Source organism: Phragmites australis, chromosome 9 (genome assembly GCF_958298935.1).
Source record: "Phragmites australis chromosome 9, lpPhrAust1.1, whole genome shotgun sequence".
In the NCBI taxonomy this organism is placed as follows: domain Eukaryota; kingdom Viridiplantae; phylum Streptophyta; class Magnoliopsida; order Poales; family Poaceae; genus Phragmites; species Phragmites australis.
The window spans coordinates 34,326,848-34,339,379 of record NC_084929.1 but is presented as its reverse complement, the minus strand read 5'-3'; the positions used below and the strand labels follow the sequence as shown (position 1 = coordinate 34,339,379).

The window sequence follows — 12,532 nt, the reverse complement described above, 5'->3', positions numbered from 1 at the left end:
AATTATGTCATCAATCCTTCTTCATGCGTCTCCTGCAACAATAAAAGGCGAACAAAGCTAGCGAAATTCAGAAGTTGGAGCAATAGAGCATGGGTGAGCTTCTCTTTCAACAACTTGAATGCTTTTTTCTTGTGCAGGATCCCATTTAAAAACCACTCATTTCTTTATCAACTCGTTCAATGGAGCAGCAATGGTGCTAAATTCCCGCATAAATAACCGATAGAAACCTGTAAGAACATGTAAGCTTATCACCTGTGTGACAGTCTCAAGGGTTGGCCATTTTTTATGGCTTTAATTTTTACTTCACCCACCTCTATTCCCTGTAGAGTAACAACACATCCAAGAAAAAAGACTAGATTCATACAAAAGGTGCACTTTTCGAGGTTACCGAACAAACTTGTATCTCTCAAAACATTAAAAACAGCATGTAAGTGATCAAAGTGTAATTCGTATGACTTACTATAAATCAAGATATCATCGAAATAAAACTTCGTTCATCAAACACATGAAAGTACTAGGTGCATTAGTTAATCAAAAAACAGTACTAACAACTCATATAAATCAAACTTAGTTTTAATATAGTTTTGTATTCATCTACAAGTTTTATCATAATTTGATGGTATCCACTTTATAAATCAATTTTAGTAAAAATTATAGAACCACTCCACGGGCAACAAAGAACATTTTTGTCTTTTTTTTAACCTCCTTGTTTGCTCTACTATTTTTTTATTTTAATTCTGTTAAACTAATAGCACTGAACGATAGGGCCAAACAGAAGCTTCAATTTCAAATTTTGGGGGGCATACGTGCAAGAGGCTGTTTAGTTTTTAGTCTCAATAGGCTAAACTAAAATTTAGTCAGAGATCAAATCAGTACAGTGCCAAAATTTTATCCTAAAATGACGTTTGGTTTAAAACAAGCCAAAATTTGATCGGCCAAAAATTTTAGCGGTCAAGATTTACCAAAAATACTGTACAAATTTTTTGGCCGACTAACTTTTTCAGAATATGATCGAATTTTAACCTCAAACAAAAAAGAGATCAAATTTTTAGAACACGGACAAAATTTAACTTACCTCCCTTTAACCTCTAAACAAATAGCCCCAAAGTGCGATTTCATGAGGGCAAACTCCTAATCGGAGTCCTCGAGGAGGGCAATGCAGCAATTATCCCGTCAAACTTTGTTATTGTCAGTATGACTTCTGCGGTGCAACGCACTAAAGAATGAATAATGCCGTGACTTGTCTTGTCATATTTAAACTTCGCAGCGGAACTACACGTCAATGGAAAATCTTCCCGGACATGATCGACACGGAAGCTTCCGCGAAACCGATGCCCTTGCCACGGCCAACTCGGCCTCTTTTTGTCGTGGTCGTGGAGTCTCCCGTTCAACTGGTACGCCGTCCGTACTAGTGAAATCAAAGCAAAGTGAAGGGAGAAAATGTTTATTTGGAGGTCCTTCAAAGAAATAATCTGTAACGTGACACACAGGTCGTAGAGAATCTTCAAAGGTTCCTTGCGTCCACACTTTTCTCTCCTCATTAGCCTTGTGAACGGGTCCAAGGGCTCCCATGTGGCGCGATAGAGTATGTATAATAGGGTATGCGGGGTACTGTACCGAGTGCTACAGTGCTACTACAGGGTTACGGAGGGAGAATATGGGCTGCATATGTGCGGATTTACTGTAGCACCGTAACACTGTAGTAGTACTGTTTATAGAGGCTGACAGCGGGACCGGAGAGAAAAAAAAAGAAGAGTAGAAGGTAGGAAATAGGGTAGCTGCTAGAGATGAAAAAATAAAAGATGCTGTAATAGTGATAGGGGATGCTGTAATAGTATTTTTGAGGATGAAAATTTGAGATAGCTGCTGGAGATAGCCTAAGTATTTATTAAAAAAATAATTTTTTTTCAACTACAGTAGTTCATATGTTTAGATAGAGGACAAAATGTTTATTTAAACATCATTATTATATTAGTGCTAATAAGATAGTTAATCATATTTAAATATATATAGTCTTTATTTGTATTGAAAATTACAATTTTAAGTACTGAAGTTCTTGTTTGTATTAAAAATTATAATTTTTATGTAGATTTAGCATTCTCTTTCTTTAAACACTTAGCCATAAACAACTAGCATGCCCTTACATGACCTACTTGATCTCGTTGCTTTTGGCATAGAAAACACGTACTATATCTGTTTTAAACGAATTGGCAGGAAAACTACATATTATGTTAAAAAAAAAGTAAAATCCCACGGGAAAAATACAAAGAGGCTAGCCGAGGCGCACTATATTCTCAAAATTTTGAGGAAACATAGAAATGATAGGAAGGCGTAAATCCATGCTTGCTAGCTGCTGCAAGCGTTTAGTGGCAGTGACCACGAATCCTACGTGGCAATCTCCCTTGCACACTCCTGACTCCTCATCGATTGGCGTTGAGCTGGCCGAGCTATCGCACTGTGGTCTGTGGAGTAGCAGCACTGTCAGTGCACTGTGCGAGTGGGACTGGGACGGACACGCAAGAGCTGTGACTTTCATATCGACAGGGAGAGAGCCACATCGTTTTCACGGCGCGTCTGCTTGTCAGGGACATCGACTCCTGCGCGGGTATATACGGATAAGCGTACCAATCAGTGACATTTTCAGAGGAAAATCGAGCAAGGATAATTCGCATCTGTAGGATACTAATTTACATGTAATACACAACAAAACACCAACTATATCCACTAGAAGAAAAGAAGAAAAAGAAGAGGAGAGAAGAGAGAGAAGAGGAAAGAAGAGCAAGAACTAAACTATATCGCAATCTTGCATGAATTCAATGGAGCAGTCGATTGTCGTCGCGCAACAATCCCAGGAAACTGGGTCCCCTGGGCTCTCCTACGTCAAGGGGTTGCAGAGACTCTGCGGCTTGGCGTGGGCGTGATCGGAGGCAGCAGCAGCCCCCCACATCTCGGCCATGTTGGGGAAGTAGCACGCCGAGAGCTCCAAGGCCCTGTCCTGCAGCCCACCGAAGAAATCGCCGTACGGGAACAACTGGTTGCCGCCGCCGAGCTCGGGAAAGAACACGTTGCCCAGCCCCACGGCATCACTCGCCGGCGCGGACGCCCAGACGCCGCCGGTGCCATCCAGCGCGACGGTGGTCGGCGGCACGGGCGCGAGCTCGGTCTGCGGTTTGCACGGCGGCGCGTCGAAGTGTCTGAGCCCCGGGGGTTGCGCCTGTGGCTGCCTGTACACGGCGAAGCGTACGTCGCCGCTGGAGCTGGACGAGGAGGCGGACGCTGCGGGCGAGAGCGCCGGCGGCGTCGCGTGCGCGGCGAAGGCTCCGCTGGCACCCGCGGCCGCCATGGCCTTCTTCTTGAGCTTGGTGTTCCAGTAGTTCTTGACGTCGTTGTCGGTCCGGCCGGGGAGCTTGGACGCGATGATCGACCACCTGGCAGTAGGAGAAGCACGTGTAAATCGATGGCAGCTCGACCGATCAAGCGCTCGCAGGGGAAAATCGCAGAGGTTCGAACGCGGCAGTGCAAAGTGTGCAGCCAACCTGCTACCGATGGAGCTATAGAGTGAGCAAATGATGTAGTCCTCCTGCTCGGTGTAGCCCCCATGCTTGATGTCGGGCCTCAGGTAGTTGAGCCACCGGAGGCGGCAGCTCTTGCCGCAGCGGTTCAGCCCTGAATCAAAAAGGGAAAAATTACAAAAAAAAAAAACTGGAATAAACATAGCGAAATTAAGGAGCAAACTGAAGAAGATGACTACTAGAGTGTTCAAGATGACGAGAGTGCAGTGGAACACTGTCCACCAACCTGCTTTCTGCGGCAGGGCGATCCAGTTGCCGCCGATGCCGTGCCTCTGGATGTAGGTCCGCAGCTGCTCGTCCTCCTCCGGTGACCACGGCCCCCGCTTCACGCTCGCCTTGTCGCAGCACGGCGCGCGCCCCATGGATGCACTCCGCACGGCAGCCACTCCCGGCAGCACAAGCAGAGCCGGCCTCGCTCCGGCAGCGAGCAGGCAAGAGAGATCGATTCGGCACACAGACAAGCACGGTTGGGTGCAGCGCCACAAGTACAAGACGGCAGCGAGTGCTACGCTGTCCTGCGGATCTTATAGCCCGTGGCGTTTCGCCGTTTCGAGTGGCCCCCGCAGGTACGGCATTGTCGTCCGTGGTCGCGTACCGTATGATCATGGCTTGCTATCCGATTGTCATCGAGGTTCTTTGAACCAAAACGAGTTCTCGATCGGTGCCTTGGGGAATGTACGTATGGTCCATCACTTTGTGTGTACTTGCCAACCATTGTTTCCCTTGCGTCTAGCGTTCAAAGTACGTGATAGTATGCATCTATTTGAGTGTCTAATTTTTATTCAGACCTGTGATAGCATCATGGGCGGACCCACCATGATACATGGGTATTCAATTGAATACCCAACTTTTTTAAAAAAAAATAAGTATATAGCACATATACTACGTATATATATCTTTGCTGCTTCAATTCATCAGACCACTCAGCAAATTGTAAACTAATTGTTTTAGTAAACTAATAAAAGTGATTTCACTAATTTTGGGGTGTTATGGATTAGTTATGAATTAATCTATCTGCAACATATTTACTCAATCCTGCACGTTACAATAACTATTTCAAGATTTCATGTATTTTTACAATATAGAGGATCATGTAAGAAGACTAAAAAATTTTGTTTCATAATTTTTGGATTAGTAAATAATTAACTATGCATTTAACTCGAATTAATAAATGAGTTGCACGTTTTTCTTTTTTTTCAAACTTACTCTCCATGTAATATGATGTAAAGGATATTATTTTTGAAAACAAATTTCACAAAAGGTCTTATAATTGTCTCTAGTTTTTTTTAGAATTTTTTGTGATTTTTTTAAATTTTTTAAATTTTTGGACGTGTTTTTGCAACAAAATCAAACATTTGGGGTTTTTTTTTTGCAACAAAACAATTTTTGGAGGGGAAAGTTAAAATCCAAGTGACTTTAGGGGGGTTTGCATTTTTCCCTAACTGAAAAGAGCCCACATAGCAATAAATATCAGGTATTTATGATCTTTATGTTGTGACTGCCCAGTTCGGCAATCAGCAGTTGAGCGTAAATTTTTTGTGCAAGTTAAGGATAGTGACATCATTAAACGCTTTCAAGCCATAAAGGAACACAAAGTTAAATTGTAATTTTGTTTAAATGCTTTGTAATTTCTTTTAATTAGTTGAAACTTCTCTACTATGAATAATTTATATTTTAAAATTTACGCTAATATGAACTTCTCGTATTTTAGATTGAACATTTTTTTTAATACTGAATACCCAATCGCTAAATCCTGGATCCGCCACTGGATAGCATGCATCTATATGCGTGTGTGAATATAAATGTGGTGTGCGTGTATGAATACGTTCTACTAGTATAAAAAAGATGTAGCTTCAGCAGACTCTTTCTTACCCTTAGCAATGCAAAGTTGCGTTGCAACTCCCAGGAGCGAGGCAGTATAGTCAGTTAAGGGTGTGATTCGCTGCTTCTATGGGTATGACTTGTATAGATTATATATGCAGGTTGAAGATTATATATGTAGTTTGAGGATAAATAGATTGAACGGAGTTACATTGTTGAAAAGAAAAATGTTTGGTTAGTTAAATCTGTTTGAACAGGCTGAGCTGAGTTCTGTTTAGTTAGCCGAATCTTAGGCTATATGAGCGATGTAAGAGTTGAGATTATAATTATTTGCTCATATGAAAATGATTTTTGCGACACTAACAAGTAGATCCAACTACATGAGTGGATGTATGAGCTTGTATATGCTGGGACAGACTGCAGACGGAAGCTTCCCTCCCAAACCAAACTGCAAGCATACATTTGTATCCATCGATCCAAGCTGGAACAGTACATACGGACAACCAAATATGATTCTCCCTCATATTATACACATCCAACGGTCCAGGTTGCCCTCATGCGGCAACCAATTAGAGCCAAGCGTTCGTGCCACACCCCACTCGCTCAGAAGTTTTGTGAGCGGTGGGTCGACGTGTCTCCAGCCGGGTGTGACGGCAAGATTCATGGCTAAGCTGACGAGATGTAGTGTTACCATGGGCCACCACTGCGGTCTTATGCCTAGGCCCAAGGGTTGGCTGGTTGTTGGGCCTTTTGCAACTTAAGAGTATCTCTGGAAGACTTCTAAAACTCACTCTCTATATTCTTATATAGAGAGCTTTTCTAATAATATTTCCTCCCTAAATCTCCTTTCTCTCCAATATACTCCTAATACCCTATTCATTATATTTCCTATTATATATCACGGACGGATATACCCACCCGTCATCTCTACATTTCCTCATTCTCTTCCCCTTTCCTCTTCACGAACAACACAGAGAACACTCGATTCCACTTCCCCACGTGCACCACATATCCATCCATTGCGACCGAGTTAGCTCGTTGGCTTCACGATCATCCCCAACCACACCCTTTGTCGCCTCATCTAGGAGTGGTGTGTCGCACACCGCTTCATGGGTGTAAAGCGCATCCTCACGCCATCACGTAATAGGAACAAGCTAGCACATGGGGGAGGGCGATACGAGGGAGCCCGAGCACGCGTTTGGCAGCAGTGGAGCGGCTGTGCCGAGCGGAGGCTGGACGTGACACCATGGTGGCCGGCGCAGGCAAGGGCTCCACGGTGGTGTCGACGCTGGTGTGCACCATGTTCGAGCGCGCAACAGGCACGCTGGTAGTCGTGGTGGGTGGGTCGAAGACGCTGCAAGTGGAGGCCATCCGTGTAGCCAACTTTGCTCGCTTTGCTATTTGGTTCCCTTGCCTCCGTTTTCTCCCCCTCCTCTCTTCTTCTAACAAACCGTGAGGTCATCCATGGAATCCAGCTGCGGTAGCTAGCTCGATTCAAGCAGCAGCGACCTCGATTCATGTGGGGAGAAACTTGATTTTGCGGGAGAGAAGCTCAGAGCAAGCAACAGAAGCACGATTCGGCGGAGTAGAATCTTGATTCGTGAAACAGAGGTTCGATTCTTCCGAGGAGAAACTCAATTCAGCAAGGAAGAAGGTAAATTCGTGATGGGGCCAACGGCTATATCCTTGTTGGCGGTGTGGAGGAGCACAAGCGGTGGTGGGCGCGTTAGATCCGCCATGGAGCCGAGGTGGCACGCGATTTGTAGGTCGACGACATGGTTTGGGAGAGGCAGCTGCAGCTCGATGGTGGGCCTTCCGGCCAAACGCGAGAATGGGCGCACGCGTGAGGCCTGGGCGGATAGCGAGCAAGGTGGGTTCACTAGAAGTAGTGAGCGGAGACAGCGATTTGAGGGCTCGATAAAGGTACAGAGCCATATAGGGAGTCTACTGGAGCTGATTTTTTGGTTTAATTCCTTACTTTTGGCTATGTGGAGCCTGATAGCAACTATCTTAGTGATGCTCTAAATTTTATGGTTACTAGTTACGTGTTCGTACGTTGAAATAAGAACTATAAAAGTTTTATTGAAGAAATAGAAAAGAAAAAATGAAAAAAAACATGAGACTCACCAGGTGCGTGACGGGACTCATCAGGTGAACTCTTTTGCTACTTTTTAAGTAGTATGTAGTAGAAGTAGATTTTTTAGCGTAACATAGCAATTTGCACTTCACCTCTAAAGTAAAAGAACAACTGCTTTAGAACTTTCATATACTGACATATATAACCGAAATGAAGGTTTACGCGATACATGGTTCATTGACCCTACAAATGGTATACCTCATACTTCAATCAAAGTTGCAAAAATCGAATGTGGTTAACAACTTATTACCAAATACCAGCACAACAAAAAAGAGAGCATATTCCCTCTAATTATAAATAAGTGTCTAAGTTAAGTTCAGCCAACCATTCTAAACTTGATTGCAGATTTTATATTGAGTTTGGTTATTAAAAAATAATATAAATAAATTTATTTTAAAATGCTTTTATGATATTTTATCTACTATATTTTATAATTATATTATAATAAAAAATAATAGTTAAATTTGTACTTTAGGAACATGTCGATATGCCTGTCGATACTAGCTTATTAGAGACCGAAGGGAGGTTCACTGGACCGGCTCCATGTACCAGAGCACACTGCGTACTACCAACGGGCTGCTCCTCCACACTTCGCGGTCTCCATAGACCAGGTCCACCCTCCTACCTCTCCCTTCGATATCTCCACCCACTTATTCCCCCGCACCCGCTCACTCCCTTCTCCTCTCTCGCGGAGCCGCCGCATCCAGCACAGGGTCTAACCCTAGATCCGGACCGCGTCTCCGGCGATCTCCGACCATGGCGTCCCGCCGGGTCGTGGCCTCCCTCCTCCGCTCCTCCTCCCGCCTCCGCGGTGCCTCGCCCGCGCCGCGCGCATCGCGCCCCCTCGCGCCGCCGCACCGCCCGTCCCCTGCCGGGTACCTCTTTAACCGGGCCGCCACCTACGCCACGTCCGCCGCGGCCCAGGCGGCGCCTTCTAGCCCGCCGCCGGCGACCGGAAAGACCACCGGCGGAGGGAAGATCACCGACGAGTTCACCGGCGCCGGCGCCATCGGGCAGGTGTGCCAGGTGATCGGCGCCGTCGTTGATGTGCGGTTCGATGAGGGGCTCCCGCCCATCCTCACGGCGCTGGAGGTGCTCGACAACAACATCCGCCTTGTGCTCGAGGTGGCGCAGCACCTGGGAGAGAACATGGTGCGCACCATCGCTATGGACGGGACCGAGGGGCTCGTCCGCGGCCAGCGCGTCCTCAACACCGGCTCCCCGATCACCGTAATGATACCCTCCATTTCCTCATTTCCGATCGTGCATTCCCTTTTGTGATGGTTCAGCTCGATCCAATGAAATGTGGATATAATAGTGTTAGATTTGACCTAGGCGTGCAGATCTGAGTGGCTAGCGATGAGATTTTAGATCTTCTGCCTTAGTCCGTTAATCGATAGGTTGTTTGTTGGCTTGTGGTTTAATGTTTTATTAGCACATATGTATTGCACTATTGCTATGGGTTGTTGTTATTTATAGATTTTCAAATACTGTGATAGGTTGTCCGTTATTTATGTATTGCACTATTGCTATGGTTCGATAGGTTGTCCGTTAATCGATTGTGTGTTGGTTTGCAGTAGCATTTAAATGTATAATGTAGAAAATTTTAGTTGATAGTGTGATGTAGAATATTTTACGTGTATACTGGTGGTGTTTACAATTTCATTGTCTTACATTTGTACCACTGTCAGGGAAGTTGAAACCACAATCAGCTATAGTTTGCTACTCTGCTTTCCTGTGTTTCTTGATTTCAAAGCCATTTTTCTTTGTAGGTTCCTGTTGGCAGGGCTACACTTGGACGCATTATGAATGTTATTGGCGAGCCGATTGATGAGAGGGGTGACATAAGTAAGTGGCTAGACTTGTGATATATTTTTTCTTCTACATTTGTGTGGAAGAGCTTTTGTCATGCTGTATTTTTCTTTATTGTAGCGACAAATCATTTCCTCCCAATCCATCGTGAAGCCCCTGCTTTCGTTGAGCAAGCCACTGAGCAGCAAATTCTTGTTACTGGAATTAAGGTAGAATATTTCAATGCTCCTTCTAGAGCTTTTGAATTGTTCAGAAGTCCTCAAATTCAATGTGGTAGCAACGTAGCGTATGCGCTTCCATGTCCTGAATGACGATTGTAGTATGATTGTTCTTTTTTTACAGGTCGTGGATCTTCTTGCGCCCTACCAAAGAGGTGGAAAAATTGGTCTTTTTGGTGGTGCAGGAGTGGGTAAAACTGTCCTTATTATGGAGTTAATCAACAATGTTGCAAAGGCCCATGGTTGGTATTGTATCGAGTTTCATGGTCATTTTGCCCAGTTGCTTATTTTATTTGGCTGATTTTGTTGACTGGTTCGTTCATATGTTAGGTGGTTTCTCTGTGTTTGCTGGTGTTGGAGAACGTACCCGTGAAGGCAATGACCTGTACAGGGAAATGATTGAAAGTGGTGTCATTAAGCTAGGTGACAAGCAGGTAATTCATGCGATTTCTTAGTTTCTTTGTGAAGTTCGCATATCAAAGCTACCCTTTTCTTATACACACACACACACACATATTGGTTTTTTTTTGTGGCAGAGTGAAAGCAAGTGTGCTCTTGTCTATGGGCAAATGAATGAGCCTCCCGGTGCTCGTGCTCGTGTTGGGTTGACTGGTTTGACTGTTGCTGAACATTTCCGTGATGCTGAAGGTCAAGATGTGCTTCTGTTTATTGACAACATTTTCCGTTTCACTCAGGTAATTTCTGCAGGACATTTGTTTGGTCTGGAAAGTACAATCATAACATGTTTGGAGCACTGAAGGCATTAGCAAAAAATATACAATTTTTTGAGCGGTTATCTTTTCTAACTCATTATTTTAATTCTGCATTGATGCTAAATCTGGTGGCATTGTTGGTCTCTTGATACCAGGCAAACTCTGAGGTGTCTGCTCTTCTTGGGCGTATTCCCTCTGCTGTGGGATACCAGCCAACCCTTGCCACTGATCTTGGAGGACTGCAGGAACGAATTACAACAACAAAGAAGGGTTCTATTACATCTGTCCAGGCTATCTATGTGCCTGCTGATGACTTGACAGATCCTGCTCCTGCTACTACCTTTGCCCATCTTGATGCTACGACCGTGTTGTCACGACAGGTTTGTCCACTTGGCCTAGTAGGCTGGTGCATTATATACATGATGATGTGCTCAGTATGACTTGAATGTGCTTCCTGTGCAGATTTCTGAGCTTGGTATCTATCCTGCTGTCGATCCACTGGATTCCACATCCAGAATGCTTTCTCCCCATGTGCTGGGTGAGGATCACTACAACACTGCTCGTGGTGTTCAGAAGGTTCTTCAGAACTACAAAAATCTTCAGGATATTATTGCCATTTTGGGTATGGACGAGCTCAGTGAGGATGACAAGTTGACGGTCGCACGTGCAAGGAAGATTCAGCGTTTCCTCAGCCAGCCTTTCCATGTTGCTGAAGTTTTCACAGGTGCTCCAGGGAAGTATGTGGAGCTCAAGGAAAGCGTTAAAAGTTTCCAGGTAAAAGGTTAACCATAGTTATTGTTCTGAAACTGCAGTATGTATACTGTGTTTTTGTCACTATGCGTTTTCTGAATGCTAAAATATGAACTTGTATACGGCACATGCTGCTGGCTTGACTTGAGCTTGATCACATTCGTCTTTTGGGATTGCTATGGTCTGTAGTTGTTTTGTCTAGTGGGTGAACCAGCAACTGTTTTCACTATTAGAAGTATGCTTATGGCGCTTATCACAGTTCTCTGAATCCTCATTTTCAGTTTCACTGGGCAACACTGTTACGTGCTGTTAGCCATCTACTTGTTGCATGATGAATTTTTGTTCCCCCAATTATTGCTACGTAATGTAGAACTTATTTTCGTTGCACTTTGCTAAGAGATCCTCTAATGCGCAGGGTGTTTTGGATGGGAAGTATGACGACCTCTCTGAGCAGTCATTCTACATGGTGGGAGGCATCGAGGAAGTCATTGCTAAGGCTGAGAAAATCGCCAAGGAGTCTGCTTCATAAGGAGATTTCTTTATTGAACTCTGTACAAGTTTCTTTTTTGGATTTAAGCTTATGCTCATTCGCAGTGAGGCTGGACGAGCTGGAGAGCCATCTCCTGCCGAGGGATGCTTGTTTTTGTCTTTTTTCCTCCACTTTACACCCAAATAAGCAGCCGCAGTGACATTGATTTTGGCTGCACCAAATTACTTGACACCAGAAACTTATGTCCTTGTAACGCAGATCCATCAGACCATTAAGTTATGGCTTCTGGTTGGTACATCGTGCTGTCTTCGGGTTTTGATACCGTAATAGTGTAGGCGGCCTGGTACTTCGTTTGTTTGATGGTTAAGAGGTTACACTGTGAAGGCATCTTGTTCTCGAAACTTGCTGTGCGGTAGTTTCTAATATTCCCTTAATGTTGCAAAGCCCCGTAATTATTAAGGTTTCAAACTTCACATTATGCTTTATGATTGTGCAAATGCTGGATTCGTTCGATACCGAAAGTCCATGACACATGGCAGAATTCGTTGATCAACTTTGCTTTGAGATGTATTGATGCATATTTAATCACTCAACTGTCATAGTCTCAAAAGTCTAGGTAGTTTTTTTCACCGAATATGCTACTTCACTTTTGTAATGGTGAAGCCTTGCAATGAAAAAAACGGACCTTGGTAAACCTCATCCTCTCATGGCTGCTAGGCCAAAGAAAAGTTTTTGTTAGAGCACGTTCGTCTGTTACCCTTTGAGTTGGGTGTTAAGATAGCTACCTATCATCATTTTTCTTTTAACAACTTCTACTTAATCTCTTAGTATTTTTTTAAAATGTTAGATGAATTAAAATATTTAATTTATTATTAAAATAAAGTTAGTACTATTAATAAACCTTATTATTGATATCATGTATTCTAACCTATGAGCGTCTCTAATAATATAGATAGTTGTTATATATAATAGTTATACATGCCACCAATAGATATAATTAGATGCCTACTCATTGCAAC

General features: G+C 43.9%; 2 protein-coding genes across 2 annotated transcripts; one reads left to right on the top strand and one right to left on the bottom strand.

Annotated features, from left to right (window-relative positions):
* Nucleotides 1–2,647: 2,647 nt before the first annotated feature.
* LOC133929367 (transcription factor MYB87-like) lies at nt 2,648–4,069 on the bottom strand. The gene is made up of 3 exons (XM_062376094.1): nt 3,799–4,069; nt 3,537–3,666; nt 2,648–3,428 (listed from the first exon to the last, which is right to left on the bottom strand). Exons 1-3 carry the CDS (start codon nt 3,932–3,934, stop codon nt 2,876–2,878), a joined length of 819 nt encoding a protein of 272 aa, XP_062232078.1. The 5' UTR covers nt 3,935–4,069; the 3' UTR covers nt 2,648–2,875.
* Nucleotides 4,070–8,167: 4,098 nt separating this feature from the next.
* Nucleotides 8,168–11,808, top strand: LOC133929366 (ATP synthase subunit beta, mitochondrial-like). The gene is made up of 9 exons (XM_062376093.1): nt 8,168–8,760; nt 9,303–9,378; nt 9,463–9,551; nt 9,685–9,802; nt 9,891–9,994; nt 10,097–10,255; nt 10,429–10,653; nt 10,736–11,047; nt 11,439–11,808. The coding sequence occupies exons 1-9, from the start codon at nt 8,287–8,289 to the stop codon at nt 11,550–11,552; spliced, it is 1,671 nt and encodes a 556-aa protein (XP_062232077.1). The 5' UTR covers nt 8,168–8,286; the 3' UTR covers nt 11,553–11,808.
* The last annotated feature ends 724 nt before the right edge of the window (nt 11,809–12,532 follow it).